At 35.9% G+C, this 27,718-nt stretch overlaps 1 protein-coding gene across 2 annotated transcripts in view; it reads right to left on the reverse strand.

Moving 5' to 3' along the window:
• MED30 (mediator complex subunit 30) overlaps positions 1 to 27,215 on the reverse strand; it is a 56,932-nt gene extending 29,717 nt beyond the window's left edge. The window contains exons 1-3 of one of the 2 annotated variants that reach the window (XR_465358.3): positions 26,710 to 27,208; positions 6,841 to 6,999; positions 5,445 to 5,555 (exon numbers count right to left, since the gene is read on the reverse strand). Coding sequence is in view for 1 of the 2 variants with exons in the window: in XM_001369994.4 (XP_001370031.1) it covers positions 5,445 to 5,555; positions 6,841 to 6,999; positions 26,710 to 26,883 (444 nt within the window). In the remaining variant the exon portion in view is untranslated. Of the gene's footprint in view, positions 1 to 5,444; positions 5,556 to 6,840; positions 7,000 to 26,709 lie in introns of both variants that reach the window. The other variant, XM_001369994.4, reaches the window with a different exon arrangement.
• Positions 27,216 to 27,718: the final 503 nt, after the last annotated feature.

Consider the following 27,718-nt stretch of genomic DNA (forward strand, 5'->3'; position numbering starts at 1 on the left):
GGATATGCAGGGAAATAATGAAAAAAAAATACAAAGGAAGGGGGCCTTGCAGTCCCAAATCTCAGACTATACTATAAAGCAATGGTCATCAAAACAATTTGGTACTGGCTAAGAGACAGAAAGGAGGGTCAGTGGAATAGACTTGGGGTAAGTGACCTCAGCAAGACAGTATATGACAAACCCAAAGATGCCAGCTTCTGGGACAAAAACCCACTATTTGACAAAAACTGCTGGGAAAACTGGAAGACAGTGTGGAAGAGAGTAGGTTTGGATCAACACCTCACACCCTACACCAAGATAAACTCAGAATGGGTGAATGACATGAACATAAAGAAGGAAACTATAAGTAAATTAGGTGAACACAGAATAGTATACAGGTTAGATCTTTGAGAAAGGAAAGATTTTAAAACCAAGCAAGAGCTAGAAAAAAACCACAAAATGTAAAATCAACAATTTTGATTACATCAAATTAAAAAGGTTTTCTACAAACAAAACCAATGCAACCAAAATCAGAAGGGTAGCAACAAATTGGGAAACAATTTTCATAACAAAAACTTCTGAAAAAAGTCTAATTATTCAAATTTATAAAGAGCTAAATCAATTGTACAAAAAAATCAAGCCATTCTCCAATGATAAATGGGCAAGGGACATGAACAGGCAGTTTTCAGCCAAAGAAATCAAAACTATCAATAAGCACATGAAAAAGTGTTCTAAATCTCTTATAATCAGAGAGGCAAATCAAAACAACTCTGAGGTATCACCTCACACCTAGCAGATCAGCCAACACAACAGCAAAGGAAAGCAATGAAGGCTGGAGGGGATGTGGCAAAGTTGGAACATTGATTCATTGCTGGTGGAGTTGTGAATTGATCCAACCATTCTGGAGGGCAATTTGGAACTATGCCCAAAGACTGTCTGCCCTTTGATCCAGCCATAGCACTCCTGGGTTTGTACCCCAAAGAGATAATAAGGAATACAAGAATATTCATAGCTGCGCTCTTTGTGGAGGCCAAATATTGGAAAATGAGGGGATGCCCTTCAATTGGGGAATGGCTGGACAAATTTTCGTATGAATACTACTGTACTAAAACTCATAAATGGAAGAATTCCATGGAGACTGGAACAACCTCCAGGAAGTGATGCAGAGCAAGAGGAGCAGAACCAGGAGAACATTGTACACAGAGACTGATACACCGTGGTACAATCGAACATAATGGACTTCTCCATTAGTGTAAATGCAATGTCCCTGAACAATCTGCAGAGATCAAGGAGAAAAAACACTATCCATAAGCAGAGGACAAATTGAGGGAGTAAAAACACTGAGGAAAAGCAACTCCTGTATTACAGTGGTTGAGGGGACATGACTGAGGAGAGACGCTAAATGAACACCCTAATGCAAATACCAACAATATGGAAATGGGTTCGAATCAAGGACACATGTGATACTGTAAACCTCAAATTTCCTTAGACTTATAAATGTTGGAAATTTCACCATTGGGATATTTCATACTTGGAAAATTTCTTACTGATAGTCTATTGGAATGGGAACCCCATTGGCATGGGAGGTTCCTTCTCTTCCCTTCTTAAGATTACTTTAGGACAGAAACCTTTTGCTGAACAATGGAAAGGACTTTGACCTATGCTTAAGCATAGAACAGGAATTTCTTTGAGTCATGATTGATTTTAGAATTGATACAATGGAGATACTTGGAATAAATCTCCACCCTATTCAGTCCTAACAGGATTGAGTAAGGGCTGCAGCCTAGATCAAAATTTAATTATTCCAATCTCTACCCTACTCAGGTTAACAGGATTTAGAAAGGGCTGTAGCAAAGGAGCAAAGATTTAATCATTTGAAAATATGACCTTCAACAGACATGTGCAAAAGCCAGAAACCTCTGGGCGGTCCTGGGTTAAGCTAGAGCCTCCATTGGCACAGGGAAATTGATGAACAGTGATTGGTAGATGGGAGAACTGAGGGGAGGAACTTGGATGGTTTCCTTAAAGATAGGGGGCAGAAGACTCCAGAGGATCGGAGTAGTTGGTTGGAGTGGTTCGTGTGGACTCTGAGAAGCTTGCTCTGAAGGAAGCTGAAGGTGGGGGTCTCTGAGACTGTTTCTCCATTTTGGTCACGTGAGTAATAGGGACTGATCTCCTTTCTTTGCCCCAGCTATCTAAGGGCTTGGGCCTTTTGGCCCAGCCTAAACAGAAGGGGTATTTAAGCCCTATTTCCTTCTCTCCCTTTTCTCTCTCTCTATCTCTAATTACTTCCTCCTATTGTAATTAAACTCCATAAAAGATTGACGGCTGACTTAAGTTTTCATTTAGGAATTACATAGCTGATTCCTTGGCGACCTTAAATTAATATATATCAGTCTTTTAAAGTGATTCCCTTGTAACAATACCCAGTGGAATCACACGTCAGCTATGGGTGGGATGGCGGGAGGGGGTAGGAAAAGAAAATGATCTTTTTTTCCAAGGAATAATGTATGAAAATGAACAAACAAAATAATGTTTAAAAGTAAAAAAAAAATTTATGGGACTTTACTTAATGATTCTGTCTGATTCCACGACAAGATACACACAAAAGAGCCATTGCATAGGGCCAAAGATAAACCAATCCAGAACGGATTGATGCACTTCCAAGCTAATACAAAGGTCTTGAACCTAGTATGAAGACTCAGGGTTGTGATATTTAACATTTGTTAAGACATAGGCCTTCCTTGTGTCCACACTCACTCTGAAAATACAGACAAGTATCCCCAAACTTGGCTCCTACTTGGCTCCTATAATCTGGTCCCTTTTCTGTCTTTCATAGTGTGGCAAACTTTCGGGAGTCCTGGCTACTGACTGGGTAAATGCATCATTGATTAGATTATTTTAATTGGGCCCTGATTCAAGGACCTGTTATAGATTTATTTCTCCTTTACTTAGAATTTTTACACATAAGACTTTGATAGTCTATATTTTCATCCAGAAATTTTCTTATTTGGATTTTTCTGATGTCTTTTTAATTTCTATTACCAATTGATTCATATACCTCATACCTCAGCCATGCATCCCTAAGTGATCCTTTTTTTTTCAATCAATCAATTTTTCAATCAAAAAAAGATGTTTTTTCAATCATCCCTTTAATGGGGAAATGTAAAAAATAATATTATTTTAAATTGCAAAGTTTAAATTCCTTCTAAGAATAATTTTAGGTAAAGAAATATGCCACCTCTATGAATCCAGAATCTGAACTGTTTGAAGAAGACACCATGAAGAAGCCTCCAGAACACAAGCTGCACAAGAAGATCAAGAATGAACTTTGGGTGTGGTTGATTGAGCATTTATTTGTATCTATACTTTCATGCCAAAGGGGACTGCCCCCTAACTGGCTTTTTGTCAATGAGTCTAGCAATTATTGACATTGTTCTTTTTTTTTCTCTTCTCCTCAAATTATTGTAATCTTTATGTTGATTATGTTTTCATGATCCTTTGGGAAAAATCTTTTTCCCAAACGATCATACGAGGAAATGTAAAAATGGAGATTTGAACCCCCGGACTTTAATCCCCAGAAGTCCTTGCTCTAGTTCCCAAGATGCCCTCTAATCTCACTCAGATCTCACTGGGGAAAGATCAAAATTTCTATTTAAACTGGCTGTAAAGCCTACTTGGTATCTCTTCCTACTTCCACTTCTGAGCACATGCATCTCTCTACCTAGCAGGCAAGATGTGAATGGTTGTGAATGGGCTCTCTGGGCCTAGACACGTGCTTTCTTATTTGTATTTTTTTAATTCTTAATCTTTAATAAACCTCTTAAAAATCATACTTCTAGCAAAGAAACTAATTTTAACAACTACAGGGGAAAGTATATGGTGATTAACAACTGTTTGCAATCACATTAGAGAAGAAAACTAATGGTCAGTTGTTTTGTTTTACATCTTCACAGAACAAATAAAAAAGTTTCAACTTCATCAAAAGATAGATATTAAATGAAAAGTCAAACTTTCTGACTGCAAGGTTAATTAAAAACTGGAATAAATTACTAACATCATTTACAGAAGCTTTATTCTTTAAAATTATCAAAAGCTAGATAGAATAAGTATCTCAAATCTATAATAGTTGAATGATTACTAGTAATTCCTTGAGCTATATTATTCAGTCCTATGTGCAAATAAATATATAACTGATTTAATAAGTCTTTGTGAAAAGAAACAGAGATTTAGAAAATAGCAATGCAAATAGGTAAGTGTACAGTCTTAAAACAAAAATGAAATTTAGATGAGATCACAGCAATAAATAATCTTGTGTTAAATAGTTTGGAATGATGGAGTTGAGCTCAAGTAGAAATGGATCCCTAAAGAAAACCACAAACTAATATTATCTACATTGTATTGCATTTTTATTTATTTTGTTAAACATTTTCCAATTACATTTTAATCAAGTTCAAGAGTACTGCAAGGTTTTACAGATGGGGGTTTTAAAGCTCTAATTTAGAACTTCAATTTATTTAGGGCACTTTGACATAAGTCCTCAAGATTCTCTTCCAAATAAAATAAAACGAAAAATATTTATTGAACATGTAGCTATGTGATAGGAATGGTGGTAAATAAAAAGTAATTGTAATTCAAATAAAGTTACTGTTTTATATAACTTGAGTTTTCTAGATGGGTGGTACTTATTTCCTTAATGCTCCACACATTTGTAAACAAACCAAAAAAAATAAAAATAAAACATTTTAAACCAATTTAACTGTTTTTTTAAAGTACTACTGAATTAAAAAGCTTGATTTTTCTTTGAATTTTTATGCAAAAGAACACAAAAGTAAAAATGTTTTTTCCAAATATTCTTTTTTTTGAAAACCAAAGAAATAAAATAAAATGATTAATACACTTACCTGATCTCTCAAATAAGGTATCTTAGTATAATTCATAATCTTTTCTTGATAACTAAGGGTCACTATTATCATAATGTGTTACAATACAATGACAGTCTTAGCAATTGCTGAGAAGTATAAGCCCAAATTTCTTAATCGTTTTTGTCTCCTTCATATTGTCAGGTGTTTTCTCAAAAAGAGATGTTTTTAATTTTCTACTTCTATTCTGCTGTGAAACCAGACTATTAAAACAGGAAACTTTTAATAAATGCTTATTGATGGATCATAAAAGCTATCGAAAGAGAAGAGAAAATAAGTTCTGCATGAGTTTTTCTCCTCTAAATTTTTGTGCTGACTTTTGAGAATTATGTGTTATCTATTTTGGTCACTTAGTAACTGTTTTGCCTAACTTCCTGATTTTCAGCTATGGTACAGGTAGATAAAATTGCTGGATAAATGATATTTGGATAAGTATAATATTCCTTTCAATGATTCTATAATAAGGTTTTGGAACCATATTGAAATCATTCAAATATCTTACCAATAATTCTAAAATATGAAAAATTTGAAATAATCACTGACTTTATTTACTTCTGCTATTTCTCTCCTTTCTTCACTGGCAAAACGGAGTTGACCAGAAGCACCACGGTCATCATTCTTTGAGCCATCTTCTTCCACATAAGGAATGAGTTGCTAGAAAGACAGGGGGAAAAAGTTAAAAGTGTATAAATTACAAATAAAACTCAAAGTTTAGAATAATCTTTATATTTTGCATGTAAAATAATGTTTATTTATAACAGCACATGAGTAAATTCGAATTCAGTGATGGTTCAAAGAAATTACATTTACATGAGCTTAAAAACATGGAAGTTTTTAAAAAATTTATCATTTTAATAATAATAAGGATCATAAAAGTTGGGCTAGATGAAACCTGGGGAGGTCTTCTAATCCAATTCCTTCATTTTATAAATGCGGAAAATAAAGCCTATAGAAGAAGTCAGGTGATTTGCCCAAAGCCACAGAGGTAGAAAGTAGCAGAAATAGAATTGGAATCCAAGCTTTGACTTCAAAGTCCAACATTCTTTCCACCAAAACTCAAACACTGATGTTTGTCAAACACTGAAAGAGACAGCTTGGGCTCAGTGGAGCCATGTAATCAAAAAGTTTCAAGATTATTCAAGGAATACTTTAAATTTAAAATTTCAATAAATTTCAGAACAGAATAAATCTGATTATAAACTTAAAACTTCCATTATAGTGTTTATAAATCTCCATTTAGATGCAATCAATTTAGTCAATAGGTCACATCTAGTAGATACCAGGTACTGAGGGAGAAAATCAAAGCATTTAGAAATTTATTTCCTTACCTTTGGAAACAAAGGTTTCAACTGATGGAAAAGCTACTAAAGAGAAGCATCACATACTTGAGGTAATTGAAATACACCTCTTTTACTCAACTGTGTTACATATTTAAGCAACTATTTTGAAATGTAAGAAATATAAATACCAACCCAAACCTCAAATCTGAATTAGTATCATTAATACAAATATTGAGAATAACTAAAATTTGTCTAGCACTTTGAAAATTTAAAAAAAAAAACTTTTGTGGAAGGTAAACATTTTATATTTCTAAATATTAGTAATTCTATTAATCAAGAGTTAGGACTGTGGATAAAGAAGTAATAAAAATCACTATCTACATACAGGTTTACGCTAAAATTAGATTTGGTTCCGATTCAAAATTCATAATATTTCATCTATTTTAACATTCAAAATAGAAATAATTACTTGTTATTTTTAAATTCACATATTCCATAACTGACAAACATATGTTTTTGTCTTTTTTGGATAAAGATTAACACTAGCATAATTCAATAGCTAAAACTGTATTAAAAAAATAGAAAAAAATTATTATCTACTCCTTATTGCCTCCTTAGTCATAGAAAAAGTCTTTCTTATTATTGCCTCTAAAACTTACCTCTATTGGAATAGGATCTAGTCCTGCACAGTTTTCATTGCATTTATCATAAACTAATCTTAGTTTCCGGAAGAGGATGGAAAGTTGACGGAGATGATCTTGAAGTTTACCTAACCTGTCCTGGTATGTTCCAGTGTGATAAGTGACGCCATTTGGTAGCTGATTAGACAAAAACAAAAACAACACCATAAACATTGAATACACCGAAAACACAAGATTTTCCTTCAAAAGGGCATTAAATATAACCACTTTGACAATCATCACAAGGATGAGAGGGCATTACCATCTGTATTTTTGTGGAAGAAGTAGCCATTCTAAAGAAATTATGGTTCTATGAAAATTTAAAAGTCAACTTACTCCTACAAATATCCTAGGGAGATTTTCATTAGATCTTCTGCCTGGCACAAAGTAGTTAGCAGCATATTTTTAATTCAGTAAATTAGCTTTAGAAGCAACTCACTAATTGCTGTTCAGTCATTTTGAGTTGTGTGAGATTCTTCATAATCCAATTTGGGGTTTTCTTGACAAAGATAATAGAATGCTTTGCCATTCCCTATTCTAGCTCATTTTACAGATAAGGAAACTAATGCAAACAGGATTACGTGACTTACTCAGGGTCACACAGCTAGTATCTCTGGCTAGTTTTGAACTCAGGAAGATTCATCTTCCTGACTCCAGGTCCAGCACTCTATCCAATATGTCACCTACCTGCTCCAAATTCATTTATTGCATGTACTTTTATTCTTAATGCTTTTATTTAATTCTGGATAAATTCTAAAATAAATATGGCTGTTGATTTCAAGGAACTTAAGCCTAGTAAGAGATGTTGTTATAAAACATTTTCATAATGTGAACTCTACAAACAGTGAATTTTGATATAACCTGTCATGAAGTACAACTTTGCAATAAAAATTTTGGGAATACAACACACACACACACACACACACACACACACACACACACACACACACACACACACACACACAATTTTTTTTTTAATTGAATCTCATTACCTCACACAGGCTGGAAGTACAGTGCTCACTCATGCGCTGGATCCCACTTCTAATAAGCATGGAAGCTTTGATCATCTTCATTTCTGACTTGTACTTGTTTGCCTTCTACAGGCTCTTCTAATCCTGAATGATTTACCATATTGGAGCTGACCTTACTGAGGATACTTACTTGGCTTTTAATACTCATATAACTCACAACTCCGATACTCAAGATCCACCATCCCTGACCTCCCAGTGGCAAGGACTATGGGCATGTACAATGAAATTCTAAAATCAAGTGCATTGAATTTTTTAATTTCTGAAGGAGAACATAGTTTGAGAAAAGCATTATTTTAACATTACTTCAAGCTCTCTTAGTAGGTGCTCTGACCAATTAAGAATTAAAATTGGAAATGCTGAAAAATACCTGGCTCTGACTACTTAAAAAGTTAAGTGCATAGCTAAAAATACTAATTCATAAATATCTAGACAACACTGAGATGAAAGAATTCTCTATATGACAAGAATTGCTGGATAAACTGGAATTCAGGTTGGGAGAAAAAAAATATGCACTGTATCACATTAAATTCCACATTGATACAGAAAATAGATAGAAATATTATTAGCAACTATGTTCACTGGATTTATTAGCCAAACAAATGTTTTAAGAGATTTAAAAAATAAAAATACTGTTATACACAATTACATAAAATTGAGAGCTTTTGTATGGGTAAAATAATTGCAACTAGGATAAAGAAAGAAAAATGTTCAGAAAAAAATTGTGTAAAAAATCTAAGTTAAAGGTCTCATATTCTGGATATATAGAGTTCTTAACCACCAATCAAGAAGTTCTCCAATGCACTAGACACTATGTTAGTCAAAAGGGATATGAGAAAAGATGAAAATCTCTACCTTCAAAGTGCTACTATATATTCTACTGGGGGAAGACAACATGAACACAAAGTGCATATAGAATAAATATATACATAATAGAAAATAAATGCAAGGTAATTTATGGTAAAAGAGAAAAATTAACATAAATATATATGACAAAGAACATTCTTAAATGCAATGGTTCTCAAACTTTTGGAGCTTGAGATCCCTTTTACTTTTAAGTTACATTGAGAACTCTCCATTCCACAAGAGGTTTGTGTATATCTATCATATTAGAAATATATGTTTAAATATTATAATGAAAATAGTTTTGACCTCATGAACCTTCAGAAAAGGATCTCCAGAGGTCCTGCAGCCCACACTTTTAAGAATTATTATTCCAATATGAAAGCAATTAAAGGCCATGAACAAACACTTCATGAATAGTTCTCAAAAGTATTGCAAACTTTTTCTGGAGAATCCTCCCTTACAACAAAGAGTAAAAGAAAAACAACAGTTAAACAAAACTAATCAACATATAAACATTTCTGGCATATATTCAGTGTTCTGTATCCATGGTCTTCCATCTCTGTTTTCTTTATATTTAAAATGTTTGTTGTTGTTATAATTAAAAAAAAAACACCTTACCTTCTGTCTTGCAAGACAGAAGAGCATTAAGGGCTAGGCAATGGGGGTCAAGTAACTTGCCCAGGGTCACACAGCTAGGAATAGTCTAAGGGCAGATTTGAACCTAAGATATCCCATCTCTACACCTGGCTCTCAATCCACTGAGTCACCCAGCTGCCCTCTAAATTTATATTGTTGTAGTCATAGTGTATGAGGTAGCTAGATGATCCAATGGACAAATCATTGGACCTAGAGATAGGAAGATCCGAATTTAAACTCAGTTTGACACTTACTAGCTGTGTGACCCTGAGCAAGTCACTTAACCTCTGCCTGAATCTACTGTTGAAGGAAATAGCAAACTAATCCAGTATCTTTGCCAATGAAACTCTATATGAAGACAAGATGAACAACAATAGCAAAATCATAGGGTATATTGTCTTCCTGAACCAGCTTACTTCTTTATACCTATTCTTTCTTAGGGCACAATAATATCCATGTATCATAATCTGTTTAGCCACGCAAAAGGCATCTACATCTACTATGTTTCCAATTCTTTGCTATCACAACAATATGCTACTGTAGTTTGGTATATTCTGAGCCTCTATTTTTAACCTCCTTGGGATATATGCCAGCATGGGATATCTGGATCAAAGGATATGGACTTTTTAGTCACTCTCAGTGTGGTTGAGCAAATTCACAGTTCCACTAATGCATATTAGTGTGTTTCCCTTTCCATAGCCTCTCAAATATTTTCTCGTCTTATCTTTTGTTATCTTTCTCAATATGCTGGGACTGGAGTGACATGGTGATTTTTAAAATCTGAATTTCATTTAATTCATTGGACTAATCTTTCAAAAAGTTATCAATACTTTGCAATTTTTCCTTTGCAAAATGTTTGTTCATATCCTTTGTTCACTTAATCATTTAAGTAATAGCTTTTATTATTATACATCTCTATATACTTTGGATATTAGACTTAGAGATTTTTGATGCAAACTTTTCCTTCCAAATTTACTCCTTTCATTCCTGTTACAATTATATTGACTTTGTCAGTGTTAAAGCATTCTAATTTTACATAACCGCAATTGTCTACATTATCTTTTGTTGTTGATTCTATGCCTGGCTTAATTAAGCAAAAAATCCTCTAGCCATAGCTGTGAAGGACATGATCTCGTTGTCTTTTTAAATTTTGTATAATACGATTCTTAATATGCTGGTCATATTTCAAGTTTATTACAGTATTGGGTATATAGTGTTGGTTTAAACTTAATTTCTGCCAAAAGTCTTTCCAGTTTTCCCAATAGTCCTTTTCAAGAGGGAGCGCTTCTCCTAAATACATTATATTTTTAGATTAATCAAATGCTAGGCTGCTGTATTCAATTGTTTTTGAATCATTATTATCCAGATTGTTCTATTACATTTCTCTTTTCTAAAGGAGTATTGAATAGTTTTAATGATTATTGCTTTCCAGTAAAAACTGGGCTCTCCAAATGCCATTTCCCCTACATTGCTATTTTCAAGTCAAACATTTACAAAGCATTTGCTATGTGTACCAGGCATCTTGCTAAGTACTAGATATAAAAGAAAGGGGGGGAATGGTTCTTGCTCTCAAGGAGGCCTCAGTCTACTAAGAAAGGAAACTTGGAAAGCCAGAGATTGAGATGAGGGAGAGAATTAAAGACATGAGGAATACGTAATGAAAATGTAGTCAGAAGATGAAATGTCACTGCAAAGAGTGACAAGGCCAAAGTCACCAAAAGTGCTTAGCATGTAAAAGGGAATAAGGTGTAGGAGACTGGAAATGTAGGAAAGAATCAAGTAATGAATAACTTTAAAAGCCAAGCATCAAGGTTTTTGTTTTTTTGGGGTTTTTTTGGTCATGGAGGTAAAAAGGAGCCAAAGAAGCTAACTGAAGAGGGAATAACAAGGTTAGAAAAATCGTTTTGATAGCTGAATAGAAGATGGACTAAAGTGGGGAGAGACTTTGAGGAAGGGAGACCAAACAGTAAGCTATTTCTTGTTGTCCAGGCATGAGGTGATGAGTTTACATAAAGGAGGCAGCAGTGTCAAGGGTGAGGAGGAGGAAGTATATATAAGACATAAAATAAAGGTAAAATTTACAGGCCTTGGCAACAGATTGGATTGGTGAGTAGGGAGAGGTGAAAGTGACTAGCCTGAGGATGACACCTAAGCTGAGAGCCTGGGTAACTGGGAGAATGGTGCTGCCCTCAATACTAACAGGGAAGTTATGAAGAGGGGAGGGATTGGGGGAAATATGAGTTCAATTTTGGACATGTTGAGTTTACAGTATCTATAGAGTCCCAAATTTAGAATGTCTACTTGAAGAATTCAAAACTAGAGGTCAGGAGAGAGATTAAGGCTTAGGTAAAAGATCTGAGAATCATCTGCATAAAGGTCACCATTCATAGGAAATTATGAAATAAAAAGCAAAATAGTACACAATGAGAAGAAAAAGAAGACAAAGCCTTGGGGAACACTCAGAGTTAGTGGGTCTGGCCTAAAGGAAGATTCAGCAGAGTGGTTAAACAGGTAGGAATAGAACCAAGAAAGAGTAGTAAAATAAAAACTAAACAGGAAAGAAAAGAGCATCCAGAAGAGAAGGGTCAGAAGTGTTAAAGGCTGCAAAGAAGACAGATGAGGATTGAGAAAAGGCCATTAGATTTGGCAATTAAGCAATCACTGGTAACTTTGGTCAGAGTAGTCTGAGATGAACAATGAGGTTAAAATCCAAACTGCAGAGAATTGAGAAGAAAGGAATAGCAGACAAGTAGGGTGGCCTGAAGTCTGGAAGATTCTTCTTCCTGAATTCAAATCTGGCCTCAGACACTTAACCATGCTTCCCTCAGTTCTTTAATCTATAAAATGGAGAAGGAAATGGCAAATCACTCAAGTATCTTTGCCAAGAAAACCCCAAATTGTATCATGAAAGTGTTGTACAGCCTTGAAACAACTAAACAATAGTGAAGGAAGTGGAGGGTATAAACCGTAAGTGCCCTCAAGAAGTTTAGTCAAAAAAGATGAGATAGAAATGGAATGACAGCCAGTGATGATGTAAAGAAAGACAAGGGCATGGAAGAGACTGAAAAATACTGAAAGGGTAGGATTTTTAGGCATGAAAAGTGGTTTGTCTTGGACAAAATAAGCACCTCTTTTCATGTGAGACAGTGGCAAAGGAGGACATGGTGGTGGAAGACACCTCACTGCTGTGAGAGAATGTAAACCTTAAAATTTCTTAGACTTATAAATGTTGGAAATTTCACCATTGGGAAATTTCATACTTGAAAAATTTCCTACTGATAGTCTATTGGAATGTGAACCTCCCTTTGGCATGGGAGGGTCCTTCTCCTCCCTACTTAAGATTACTTTAGAACAGAAACCTTTTGCTGAACAATGGAAAGGGCTTTGACCTATGCTTAAGCATAGAACAGGAAGTTCTTTGAGTCATGATTGATTTTAAAATTGATACAATAGAGATACTTGGAATGACAGAACCAGGTCTTGGAAAATACAATTTCTACCCTACTTAGAGTAACAGGATTTAGGAAGGGCTGCAGCAAAGGATCAAGATTTAATTATTTGAGAATATGACCTTCAACAGACATGTGCAAAGGGGAGAGACCTCTGGGCGGTCCTGGGTTAAGCTAGAGCCACCATTGGCACAGGGAAGACATGGACAGTGATTGGTAGATGTGAGAACTGAGGGGAGGGAACTTAGATGGTTTCCTTAAAGATAGTGGGGTCTGAGGACTAGAGAGGTTGGAGAGTTTTTGCTCTGAGAGGTTGTGCTCTGAGAAGCTTGCTCTGAAGGAGGCTGGAGGTGGAGGCCCCTGAGACTGTTTCTCCATTTTGGTCATGTGAGTGATAGGGACTGATCTCTTTTCTTTGCCTCAGCTATCTAAGGGCTTGGGCCTTTTGGCCCAGCCTAAACAGAGGGGGTATTTAAGCCCTATTCCCTTCTCTCCTCTCTCTCTCTCTCTCTCTCTCTCTCTCTCTCTCTCTCTCTCTCTCTCTCATACCTTTCTTCCTCCTGTTTGTAATTAAAAACTCCATATAAGGTTGACTGCTGACTTGAGTTTTCATTTAGGAATTACATAGCTGAATTCCTTGGCAACCTTAAATTAATATATATCAGTCTTTTAAAGTGATTTCCTTGTCACAAGAAGGAAGAGAAAGAAAAGATATGAGAGCTCTCAAGCCTTAATTTGGTACCTAAGGGGCAGGAAATCACAAAGACATGATTTTCCTTAATGTCTTAAATCTTTTATTTCTCCAGAAAAGATATTATTATTTTGTCTAGTTCTAGAAAATGTCTCCTTGGTAGTAGAGGGACATTAGTGCTATACCTGTAAATTAATTTATGTAATACTGTCATTTGTATTATATTGGCACAGCTTAGCTATAAGCTTGAAAATTCCTATAGTTATTTAAGTCCTTTTTTTCTTTATATATATATGTGTGTGTGCATGTATTTATTTATTTATTTGTTTATTCATTCATTTAATTATTTATTTTTTAGAAGCCCTTACCTTCTGTCTTAGAACCAATATTGCTTATTGATTCCAAAACAGAAGAATGGTAAGGACTAGGCAGTGGGGGGTTAAGTGACTTGTTTAGGGGTCAAACAGGTAGGAAGTATCTAAGGCTATATTCTGGGCCTGGCTCTCAATCCACTGAGTCACTAGCTGCCCCTCTTCTTTATTTTTTTAATTTTTAATTTTTTTAAACCCTTCTCTTCTACCCTAGAATCAATACTAGGTTGATTCTAAGGCAGAAAAAGTGGTAAGGGCTAGGAAATGGGGGTTAAGTAACTTGCCCAAGGTCACACAGCTAGGAAGTGTCTGAGGCCAAATTTGAACCTAGAACCATCTCTTGGCCTGGCTCTCAATATACTGAGCTACCCAGTTGCCCCCTTCTTTATCTTTTTAAAGAGGGTTTTGTAGTTATATCCTTTATAGTTCTTCAGGGTATTTTAGTAGCTATTTTATGCATTTTGTTGCTAAATGAAGCTTCCTTTTCTATTATTCACCTGCTTTTGCTGGGAGTTTGTTGGTATATAAAAATGCAATGGTTTTTGTGGGGGAGGTTTTATTTAATCCTACTACTTATGATATTAATTGTTTTAAGGTTTTTTTACCTAGGCTTTTTGTTGTTAACCATCATAACAAATTTAGACAGTTTTGTTTCTTCTTTGCCTAAGATTATGCCTTTGATTTTTTTCTCTCCTCTTACTATTACTGCTGGCATGTCTAGAAGTTTGTCGATTAATAGTGGAAAAAGTGGTGTCCTTCCTTTATTTATGTAACTACAGGGGAAAGCTTTAACTTTCTCTATTACATATGCTAGCTTTTGAGTGAAAAAAATATATATATATGTGTGTGTACATGTCAATAAATAAACATTTATTAAGCATTTATCAGGGTACAGTGCTAGGTTCTGTGGAGATAAAGAAAGTTAAAGATAGTTACTATTCTCAAGTAGTTTATAGTCTAATGAGAAGACAACATGTAAACAAATAAGTTATATGTAAGATAAATCGGAAATAATCAACAAACAGAAGCTAAAGGAAGAGGAATTTGAAAAGGCTTCCTAAAAAATATGGGATTTTAGCTGACTTCTAAGAAACCAAGAAGAAGGGAAAGTATTCTATTCATATGGGACAAGCAGTGAAAATGCTTGGAAAGCAAAGAGGTTGGTGCCATTAGGTTACTGAGTACATGGCAGAAAGTAAAGTGTTAAGACAAGCGGAAAAGTGGAAGAAGGGCAGGTTTAAAAGGCCTTTGAAAGTCAAATAGAGATTTTATATTTAATCCTGGAAGTGATAGGAGGTCACTGATGTTTCCTGAATAGGGGGAGGGGAGGATGAATATGGTCAGACTTACAGTGTAGAACAATCTCTTTGCTAAAGGAGTGGAAGATGGAATACAGTGAGAAAAGGCTTTTGGTAGACCAATCAACCTTTAGGCTATTACAACAGTCCAAGTGTGAGAGATATTTTAAAGGTAAAACTGACAGGCCTAGGCAACAGATAGGATAAGGAGGGGTGTAAGAGAATGAAAACTTGAGAATGATGCCTAAGTTGAGACCCCACGTAACTGAGAAGATGGTGGCACCCTCAAAAGTAATAGAGAAACGGAGGGGTGGGGCAGCAAGGTGGCTCAATAGATAGAGAGCCAGGCCTGAACAGGGGAGATCTTTTTTCAAATCCAGCCTCAGATACTTCCTATCTGTGTGACCCTGGATAAGTTATTTAACCCCAACCCCAGTTTTTACCGCTCTTCTGCCCTGGAATCAATACTTACAATCAATTCTAGGACATAGGGTAGGGATTAAAAAAAAAAAGTACTAAGGAAGTTTGAAAGGAAGAATGTGTTCAATTTGAGATGTTGTGTTTAAGATGTCTATATGACATCCAGCTCTGAGTAAATGTTAGTCAAGTAACTGACTGAGTTAACTATATCCCTTAAATCTTATAGCCAGTGCTCTTCCCTTGTATTCTCTTAAGCTCAGTCTCTATTACCTAGGACTGATGAGGCTGTTTTTCTTCTAATCTTGAGGATTCAGCCTTGTTTACTCTATACCTGGCACTAATTCCTTTGTTGGGAAGTTAAAAGGCACCAGAAAACCAATACCATGTAATTATAATAACCAAGGTTGGTGCCAGGAAGAGTTAAGAAAATGATCATCCTTCCCACCATTGCAGACAAGGAGGGTTATAGGTAATGGAATAAGTATATATGTTGTCAGATGAAGCTGATGTGTTGACTGGTTTTCCTAAACAGTTTTTCTCTTGAATTTTTGTTATAGGAGATTGGTTGGCTACATATGGACGATGAGGAGGGGCATATTTGTAAATGAAAGGCACCAATTAAAAATATGCTATAGAAAAATGGAGTTCATGTTGTTAATGGTTGAACACTAAACACAAAGGAGTAAAGTTTATTCTAAATCTTCACTGTAATCAATTTTTCACTCTATAGAAATACTTGGTGACATCCGGGTAATCATGGCTGCAATCTAGACACCACACGCTTCCTCTCCCCGGCACCGAACGAAATAGACTACATCAAAGGAGCATAAAAATCACCTTTGGAAGAACAGGACTCCCCAGTACTCCCCAGTACCCCACAGAGGCGAAGGTACGTGGGGTTTGAACATTTCCACACTATAATAAGAAGGAGGAAAAGCTTGCACAGAAACGTGAACTGAGCTGCCCTTCCCCCCCCCACCTCCTCCAGGAAACCAGAGTGAGCTACCAGAGCACTCACTGGGACAGCGAGTGAGTGGGGAACTTCTCTGTCTGGGGGGGCACTCCAGGGTCCTTGGGATCTGGGGACTGCCAGGAAAAAACATCTCAGGGCAGTTTCACGGGAGAATCCTGCACTGATCACAGGGGGCCCAGGGAGCTGTACTCGGGGCGGTTGCGCTGAGCATCTGGGCGGAGCTAAACACTGGGGTGGACCACGCGCTGATTATCTGGGCGGAGCTGAACACCTGGGCAGTTTGGCTGTGATCAGGGGCCCAGCGCTCTAAGAAACCTCGGAGGCTGGGAAGAACTAATCTGAGGCAACCTAAATTCACAGAAAACCCGCCCATATCACCCAGACCCAAGACCAAAAAGGAAAGGGGAATAAAACCACCAAAGGGATGGTCCAAAGTGGCCCAAAATCAAGTCTCCAGGAAGAAAGGGAAAAAGGTGACTATTGAAAACTTTTATGGTGGAAGTACCCAAGGAAAAGAAGAGAATGAGGATGAAATCAAAAAAAAAATCAGAACATGCCTCCCAAAATGGAAACTATCAACAAGCTCTGGAAAATCTCAAACTGGAACTTACCCAAAAGATGGAAACCTGGAAAGAAAAATGGGAGAAAGAGATCAGCAGTCTGACAGATAAGACTGCTCAATTGGAAAAAGAGCTCGAAGCATCCAATAGAAGGGCAGACAAAGCTGAAAAGCAAAACCAGTCCCTAATGACCAGAATTAAGCAACTCGAAGAAAGTGAGATCATAAAACAGCAAGAATCAATAAAGCAAAGCCAAAAAATTAATGAATTAGAAGAAAACATAAAATATCTCACTGAAAAGGTCACAGACTTGGAAAACAGAGGAAGAAGAGACAACCTCCTAATTATCGGTCTCCCAGAAAAACCAGAGATAAACAATAACCTTGATGTTATTCTACAGGAGATTATTGAAGAAAATTGCCCACACATTCTGGAGCAAGGGGGCAAAATAGAAATAGAAAGGGTTCATAGAACACCCTCTATACTAAATCCCCAAAAGACAACCCCCAGGAATGTAATTGCCAAATTCAGGAGCTTCCAAGAAAAGGAGAAAATCATACAAGAAGCCAAGAAGAGGAGCTTCAGATATAGGGGGGCTCCCATAAGGATCACACATGACTTAGTGGCTAACACACTAAGAGATCGCAAAGCATGGAACACGATATTTAGAAAGGCAAGAGAGCTGGGTATCCAACCAAGAATCAACTACCCAGCAAAACTGACTATATACTTCCAGGGGAAAGTATGGGCATTCAATAAAATAGAAGACTTCCAAGCATTTACTAAGAAAAGACCAGAACTTAGTGGAAAATTTGATATCCAAGCACAGAAAGAAAGCAAGAGAAACATGAAAAGGTAAATATGAAAGAAAGGGAAAAGGAGATAAATCTTATCTTTTTCTTTAAGTCAAACTCTCTTCTATAAGGACTACATTTACATCAAATTATATATATTAATATGTAGGGAAAATGTTTTGTGTAACTCTCAAAAATTGTATGCATCATAAGAGTACTTAGAAGAAACATGCATAGGGAAAGATTGGGGCATTAAGAAGATTTGGGAAAAGTGGGGGCAAAGAAAGGAAAAGGGAGTGGGGGAACTATCGATAACACTAAGATTGACTTCAAGAAATAGGGGGGAACTTAATAGAATAATCTTTCCCCTATAAAGATACACATGGGAAGGGGAGGGGAAGAACACTCATATGAGAAGGAGAGGAAGAGAGCATGAAGTGGAATTACTTAAACCTTACTCTCAGTAAAATCAAATCTGAGAGGGAAGAACATCTAGATCCAGTGGGATCCTGAATTCTATCTCATCCAACAGGGCAAGAAAGAAAAGAAAATTAAGGAGGGGGACAGGGGAGGGAGTATAAAAAGGGAGCAGAACCAGGAAAACGTACACAGACACTTATACACTGTGGTACAATCGAAGGTAATGGACTTTTCCATTATTGTCAATGCAATGTCCCTGAACAATCTGCAGGGATCTAAAAAATACTATCCACAAGCAGAGGATAAACTGTGGGAGTAAAAACACCGATGAAAAGCAACTGCTTGACTACAGGGGTTGAGGGGACATGACTGGGGAGAAACTCTAAATGAACACTCTAATGCAAATACCAACAACAGGGAAATGGGTTCGAGTCAAGAACACATGTAATACCCAGTGGAATCGTGGGTCGGCTATGGGAGAGGGAAAGGTGGAGGGAGGAAAAGAAAATGATCTTTGTTTCCAGTGAATAATGTTTGGAAATGACCAAATAAAATAATGTTTAAAATAAATTAAAAAAAAAAAGAAATACTTGGTGTAGGGAGTCATTCTATATGGAAAAAATATTTTCCTTTACTAGGTAATTTTCTTTCTTTTTCTCATCCTTCCATTAAATTTATAGATTTTATTAAATCGTATAATCTCAGAGCAGGAAGATTCCTCAGAGGCCATCTAGCCTAATTTGCGCCCAAAAGATCCCCTCTAAAACATCTTGAAAGTCATGACACCAGGTATACAAAATCTATGGACTCCCAAAGCAGCCTCTTCTATTTTTAGATAGATCACAATTTGTCAGAACACTTGTTCTTACATTAAAACTAAATCTACCTCTGACACTTACACCTTCAGAATTTATAAGGTGAGATATAGGAATCATATAGAAGATAACATGGATTAGTTATTATCTCTACCTGTGAAAACAGTACCTACATCATGGACCTATTTAAGTTCTAACGACTAAGAAATTTTTGAGATGAAGTAAAGGTCAAGTAACTTCTCTCTATAAACAAGAAACCTTTTTTAAAAGTAGCCAGTTTCTATCAGATTTATGGATAAAAGAGGAATTTATGAGTCAACAAAAGATAGAGAGCACTGTGAAATATAAAATGGATAATTCTACATACATTAAATTGAAAATTTTTGGTACAAATAAACTCTGTCAAGATTAGAAAGAATGCAGAACACTTAGGTAAACATTTTATATACAGCCCCTCAGATCTCATATCTAAAAAATATAGTGAACTTTCTCAAATTCATAAGAATAAGAGCCATAACCCAAATGATAAATGGGCAAGAGATATGAATAGACAATTTTCAGATGAAGAAATCAAAGCCATATATATGTTTAAGGAAAATGTTCCACATCACTACTGATCAGAGAAATGCAAGCCAAAACTTTGAAATATTACCTTACAATCAGCAGACTGGCTAGAATGACAAAAGGGCAAAATTACAAAAGTTTAAAGTAATGTGGGAAAATGGGGACATTGATGCACTATTGATGGAGCTATGAACTGATCTAACCATTTTGAAGAGCAATTTGGAATTGAGTCCAGAGTTATAAAATGTTGTACACCCTGTTACCCAAGGAGATCAGGGAAAGAGAAAAAGAATTCTTAAGTTCCAAAATATGTATAGCAGCTCTCTTTGTGGCAGCAAAGAATTGCAAACTCTGAGGATGCCTGCCCTTCAATAGGGGAATGGCTGAACAAATTGTGGTTTATGATTGTGATAGAACACTACTGTTCCATAAGAAACAATGAACAGATTGATTTTTTTAAAAACCTGGGAAAAACTATATGATATAATGAATAGCAAAAAGAGTAGAACCAGAAGAATATTATACACAGTCACAGAGCTAATATTGGAAGAAAATACTGAGAATGTTATTTCCACAAAATGAACAGAAAGATAAAATATGAAAGACAATTTATACAAACATGTTGGCCTCCCTGCCAATATCCTATATGATATGGGGAGGGCGGGGAGTGGTTGGGACACTTGTGAATGGAATCTATTGAATAGATTATCAAGAAAAGTAAGTTAAACATACAGCAGATTTGTGACTTCATTTGTATGATATCTTCTTTTTATTTATATATGAAAATGCTTATTTTGTTTGGATTTGTAAACAGTTGGAATAATCACAATTAAAATTTTGAAAATAAATTAATAAATAAAAAGTAGTTAGTTGTCCCAACAATTGTCTTAGTGTTTTAAAGACAAAATCTGGGCCTTTTTAATGAATTAAATGACAGAGAAGGAAACATTTTTCGCATATAGAGTTCACATTTGTCATGAACCAGTAATTAAATTATAAACATTTGGAGGATAAACACTGGAAAAGATTCTTGGAACTAAACTGGATGACAGACAGTAACAGACAGAAGAAAATAAAAACAAAGCATGGGCATGAGAAAAAATGAAATCTATACTCAAATCAAGTGGAAATAAATGTCTTTTAAAAGCTTTATGGGTAAAATATGATTTCAAATTTTGAAGTCCTTTTTAGTATGTAAAGTGCTTTGGGAATGCATTATATACTTAACAATTTACATAAACTTTAATGCTAGTATCAGTATCACAGGGAAATAAATAATATTACAACTAGAATCATTTCAACATTTATTTTAAAAAGGAAAAAGAAAACCAAAGACTCCATTATTAATTTAAATATTCCCAAATGACTACCAAACTGTAATAATTAATAAAAAAGCATTATTAATTTTCATAGTTGATATTATTTTTTCCTGTTGATATCTAAAACATACTCCTTTGCCATTCTATGAAAAAGATTGAAAATAATCATAGGTAGCGTTGGTTAATTTTCATTAAAATTATTTATTTATAATATATTACTACAAGTTCTCATAGTGATGATGAATGAATGCCTACTACTCATAGTTTCTGCAATATAAAGCTGAAAATACCTTTGTTTCTGAAGTGAAAAAAAAAATTGTTTAAATATGCTTAAATTACCTTCGTTCTAATCTGGACCTTGCATAAGGACCTGTCTCACCAATAACAAAAAATAAAAGTTTGTAAACTCTTATTCAAGTATTTGAAAGCCTAGGAAATAAATAAATAATATACAAACACACATCATATGTAATACATCCTTACAATAGGGATCCCCTAAGTCTCTGAGTGTTGTCTCTTTCTCATCTATTTATATACCCTCTCCATGGTCACCACATACATCAGCTACCATTATTTCAATTGCCATCTCTTTGGAGATGATTCCTAGATCAGAGCTATCATATTTCTAACAGGGAAAGACTCAGAGAATCTTAATCTCTTCACTGAATTCCAGTTCCTTATCTCTATCAGATAGATACAACTGGATGTCCCATAGACATTTCCAAAGCAACACATCCAAAATGGAACTCCATCCTATAAGTATATGACTCCTTGAAATTCTAGTTTCATTTCAAGGTACCATAATCCTCCAAAACATACCAATTGTGCAATCTTGACATTATCTTCTTTAGAAAGTGGTTTTTGATAGATTCTAGATTATGTCTTCTCATATATATGTCCACTTGTCCTCACAGTGTTTCACTATGTTCATATACATTTGGTAAACTGTGATTTGGCAAGTGATTTAAATAAAATATTTGCTTACCAAAAAAAAAAAAAGAAGGTAGATACACTTCCCAATGTACTTATTATGGGACAATGAAATCCATCATTTTCAAATGCTGACATTGAAATCTGAATAAAATTCGATTGAGCTGTAAAGTTTTGTTTAAAATATTTCTGGACAAAAAAACCTGATATCAGAAATGAAATTTCCTTTCTTACTTCCAATATTCAACCAAATGCCAGATTTTTTCATTCTACCTCCATAATATTATACATTCATTCCATTTTCTCCACTCACCTGGTCATCATATTGGATCTGAACCGTAACATTTCGACAACTTCCTAAATGGCTTTCTAGTTTCTAGTCTGTCTCTTCTCCAGTTCACTATCCACACAAATGCCAAAATAATCTTTTAAAACAATAAGAAGTATGCGTATGTCATTTCTCCACTGGCTGTACTCGGCCTTCTCCATAATGCCCTTGAAATCTCTTCAGATCACTTCACCCCAGAATTCCCACCATATTAATACTCTCCAACCCTTCTATCCTTTCTCTTATTGGATAACTCCTCCCAGAACTTAAAATTCTGGCTACACCATCGCTTCATTTCTCACTAGACTACAATCTAGACTTTTCCCATACTTCTTGGTATTATTCTCATCTCTCTTTTCAGTGTTATCTTTCCCTCAAAAGAATGTAAGCTCCGGGAGGGCAAGACATGCCTTTCTTTTTGCTTATATTGGTATTCCTAGCACTTAGTTATAAAGCAAATTCCTAAAAAAATGCTTGCTGACTGAGTTTCATTAGCTCCCTACTGACTCTAGGTAAAAATAATAAATAAATAAAATAATATATATGTATACATATATATGTATATATATAGTTCAAGCCTATCTTTACATTTTATTTCACATTATATATAACAAAATGTACTAATCAAACTTAGCTGTTCATAGCACTATCTCCATTCTCTGCTTGAAATGAACTCTTTCCCCACACTGATGTTAGAATCTGTAGCTTCCCTTAATCTTATATGCTACCCCTACAGAGAAACTTTTATTATTTTATTATTCTAAATGTCTGTGCTCTTTCATTTTTCAAATAATGATATAAGATTTTAAGTATGTGTACAACATCACACACAACTTTCCTGTTGTATCCATTCCTCTAATAGAACATATGTTCCATGTTTCTTTTCTTTTTTTTTTTAAATAATAACCCTTACTTTCCGTCTTGGAGTCAATACTGTGTATTGGCTCCAAGGCAGAAGAGTGGTAAGGGCTAGGCAATGGGGGTCAAGTGACTTGCCCAGGGTCACACAGCTGGGAAGTGGCTGAGGCCAGATTTGAACCTAGGACCTCCCATCTCTAGGCCTGGCTCTCAATCCACTGAGCTACCCAGCTGCCCCCATGTTCCATGTTTCTTGAAGGCAGAGACTGTTTATTGTGCTTTCTAGCTTCAATATCTAAACACAGTGTCTTACACATATTAGGAATAATGCAAGACCGGATTAGATATATAAGAAGATATATTTCAAATGATAAAATTCACTTTTAAAAATGACAGCCTCATACAAGTATATCAAGCTCCTCTAGCCATACTATTTCCCCACATGTACGTTTTATGTCAAAAGTAGCAAAAGTATAAAAAGTATAAAGTCTCTAAATTTCAAAATCTTATCTTGACCTCTTCCTGCATTTCTACATCTTGCTGACATAATTTTATCAATCCTTCAATATCATATTTTCTGCCATCTAACATTTCCTTTCCATTTCTATAGATAACACCACGTATAAGATCCTCCAACCATCCTACACCAATGCTGGATTTGCCTTTCTAAAACCTTTAAAGCTCAAATAAGATATCATATCCTCCCCAACTGATTCATTAGTTCACATTTTTTCCTCTCTCCCTTCAAATATCTTTGTTTTATTTATCAAGGTAAATATTTTTTTATGTTCCCCATTCCCCTAGTAGATGGTGAGATTTTTGAGGGCAGAATTTAACTTTTTACCTAATTCTGACTCAGTTTCCATTTGAGTTCAATAGCACTGCTCTAGACAATACTGTTTGCAGATGACATTATGCTGAATGCATCAAGCTCTAGAATATTGAAATCTACCAGATTAAGTAGAAGAATATGGCCTAACTATCTCTAAGAAAAATTCCAAGTGATTGAAGAATGCCTATTGTCCATCTGTGCTTGAATGTGCTTGAATGGACTGCCTACAGAGCTGGTCTACTTGTATTTTTGTCCTGGACAGATACTGAAAATAAATAATGAATTTAGCCCAGAATTGAACACAAAAGAAAGCAGGCTAAGCTGTCTTTGGGAAATTGCAAAGTTCTTTCAATGACCTCAAATTTGCTTCTGCCAGAAATGACTGCCCATTTTTTTTTAACATAAATATTATTTCTATGTTGTGATATAGTCACCAGTAGTAGAACATTCTTCTCTGAATAACTATAAATGAATGTCATCCAGAGAGCAATGGAGTGGCCCAGAATAAAGACAGGCAGGCAACAATAAATAATTGCAAAGGATAAATATGTAATGTGTAGCGAGCAAGAGGACTGTCTACAGAAACTTCATATGCTCTATTGTTATCATCATAATACCAAACGAAAGCAAAATAGACTGTCAACAGATAGGATAGGGGACTAGCTAGGTAGCTCAGTGGAAAAACAGCTGGGTCTGGAGAGAAGAGGTCCTGGAATCAAATCCAGACTCAGATACTTCCTAGCTATGTGACCCTGGACAAGTCAACTCCCACTGTCTACCCCTTACTGCTCTTCTGCCTTAGAACTAAGAGTATTGATACTAAGATGGAAGGTAAAGGTTTAAAAAAAAAAACGTATGGGTAGACCCCTGTTACTAACTTATGAGAACATGAATAAGAGTCACATAGGATGAACAATCTTGAATAGATCTCTGCCTGTAACATTGAAGGCATCCAATAGTTCAAAGATCTATTTGAGTATCTAAGTATTCATACCAAATCCCTAGAATTTTAAATTATTTCCCTGTCATGAACACACACATCTACAAAAATAAAATTAAGATTATAAGCCTTCTAATTGCCTCTAAAGAGTTTTACAAATTCTAATTTCTTGTTGAACTAATCAGAACTCAAATCTTTAAAACACTTTCTCAGGTTTCCTTGGCCTGGTTCGCTTTCATTAACTCCTACTCCTCAGACCACCTTATTTCCAGAATAAAAATTACTTGATAATTTCTAAAATCTTACTTTCTAGATGACATTAAATCCAATTTGTTGTACAATCATGGACATTTCATAAAATTATTTTATTTTACAAATGGAAGAAACCTTGAAAGGTCATTTAGTCCAATTTTTAAACTTTAAAAGTTCAATTTACCTTTTTCTTTAGCTTTTTATCCTAAGGAAAACACAAAAAAATATAGAATAGAAATTTGCTATAATACCACATCCAAACTATATTCAAATAGCAAATTCAATATCAGTTGATAATTGTGGGGTGAGGAATAGAGGACTACCCATAAAAAATTCAGCAATTTGGGGTAGGAACAGCCAAAATACTCTTCTTTCTCCTTCTATATTCCAAAATACTTACACTTAATAATCCTTAACCATTAAATAAAAACAAAGATGTTGCCTCATTATAATAAATGTATTTTTTAAAAGCCGCTAAAAATGTATTTCTACCTTAGGTGGCTATTTCATTTCTCGATCCTTTGGGTTACAAAAGTGTTACTTCTTTAAATGATTATAACAATTGTATAATTCTCTGCTTTAGTAACTTAAATTGCAAGACAAATTAATGAATTAGTATATTAAAAAACTTAATAAATTGTTAAGTACTATGTGACACTGTGCTAGTTCTTTACAGTATACTTTAATTACATTGTGTGTGTATGAGAGAGAGAAAAGAAAGGAGGGAAAGGGAGGAGAGAGAGTGAGAGAAAATTCAGTGACAAGCACATAATAAGCATTAGGTAACTATGTAGGTGGCAAGGCACTCAAGAGTTCTAGACCTAACCTCAGGAAGATGTTTTCAAATCCTGATTCAAACACTTAGAAGGTGTGTGACCCTGGGGAAAAGTCACTAAAACTCTAATCTGCCTCAGTTTCCTATCTGTAACAAAAGTACTCTGGGACTTTTCCACAATCCTCAGGAAGCTTATTACTGAGACAAACTAATCATCCAGTAAGATCAAGATACTCCAGCGCATCATTACTCTGCCTCTCTGATTGGAGAGAGGGTCAATCGACGACAAACTTCTATATAAAGAAACTTTGGGCCAAATATGTCCTCATTTTTCACTTGGGTGCCTTATATCGGGGCTACTCTGACTCATGTTTCCAATAAGACCCCGGGTTTGGTACTCTTTTTCCTCTTTCAGCATCTTTTGGGGTTCTATCTTCTCCCATTAGATTTTAAGCTCCTTGAATGTTGGGACTGGCTTTTTTTTTGTTTTTGTTATTGTTGTTTCTCTCCCCTTTCCTATTTGTACCCCTGGGACTTCTTAGAGTGCCTCCACACAAGAGGCATTTAATAAGTGTTTTCTATCATTGACCAGAATAACACCTACCTGCCTAGGTTGGTGGATCAAACGGGGTATATGTAAAGCGCTTTGCAAACCTTAAAGCGCTACATAAATGCTAGCTTTTATTTAGTATCAATAATTAGTGCTTGCTAACTGGGTGACAAAAGGATCCTTCTCTGTTCTCCCTCACCTGCATGTTCCTCAGCAGCTGGAAGATCTCCATAGTGCGATACACAATGTCCTGCACGGTTTCCTGGCCAATCCGGCAGAGGGATGCCGTGTTCACCTCGCGGGCAGCTTGGGCTTGGGGTCCGGTAAAGGCTCCGGGAGGCATTCCCGCCGCAGCTAAAGGCGGAGTGGACATGTTGACCCCCGCGTGCCCAAGAATACGGAGGAGTCCGGGGAGAAACGGGCGGGGGAAGAGGAAGGGAGGTAGGACGGAAAGCGACGAGGCCCACGCCGCACAGTGCCGCCAGGAGGAACGCTTCGCTTTATTAAAGGACGGGGCCAGGCTCCGAGGAAAGGTCTAGCCTGGGGGCCTTCCTCCCCTTTGGGGCACTAGGCTAAGCCACCGAGAGGTGCACGTGGGCTGGAAGATCAAACTGGGTGGGAGAGTCCAAAGCAATTCAAATACCATTCAGCACCAAGCAATTTCAAAACCGTCCCCTCAACTTCCGCTCTTTTCGGACGCTAACGTCCCCTGACGTCATCACGCCGCAGCGGGGCCTGCGTTCTACGTGTTTTAAGAGACACTGACTTGGACCTCCAGAAAGGATGTAGCTTTAGATGGTCTCAGATTCTTCAAGAGGGTGGGTGCCCAGTGTATTTGAGCAAGGGCTGACTCTAAGGGGACTCATGGGGATCAGTGCCTGGGAGAATTAATAAATCAATAAGCATTTATTAAGCGCTTACTATATGTAACAGAGAAGACGATAGGAAAAATTGAAGAAACTGAGGCAGACCGAAGTCAGATTTGAGCTCTAGTGTTTCTGACTCCAGGACCATCACTCTGGCCGTCTATCCATAGGGAGCCAAAAAGACACAAAATCATTATAAGTACCACTGGTATCACTACAATATAGGAGCTCAAATTCTAGTCTTGCATTATGGACCAAGTCACCTTTTATAATATGCCCAAAGTGCAACTGCCAGTGATTGGATACAAAACACTAATTTGAGAACTAAATGTGATCAGGCAG

The sequence above is a fragment of the Monodelphis domestica genome, chromosome 3 (genome assembly GCF_027887165.1).
Source record: "Monodelphis domestica isolate mMonDom1 chromosome 3, mMonDom1.pri, whole genome shotgun sequence".
Classification (NCBI taxonomy): Eukaryota; Metazoa; Chordata; class Mammalia; order Didelphimorphia; family Didelphidae; genus Monodelphis; species Monodelphis domestica.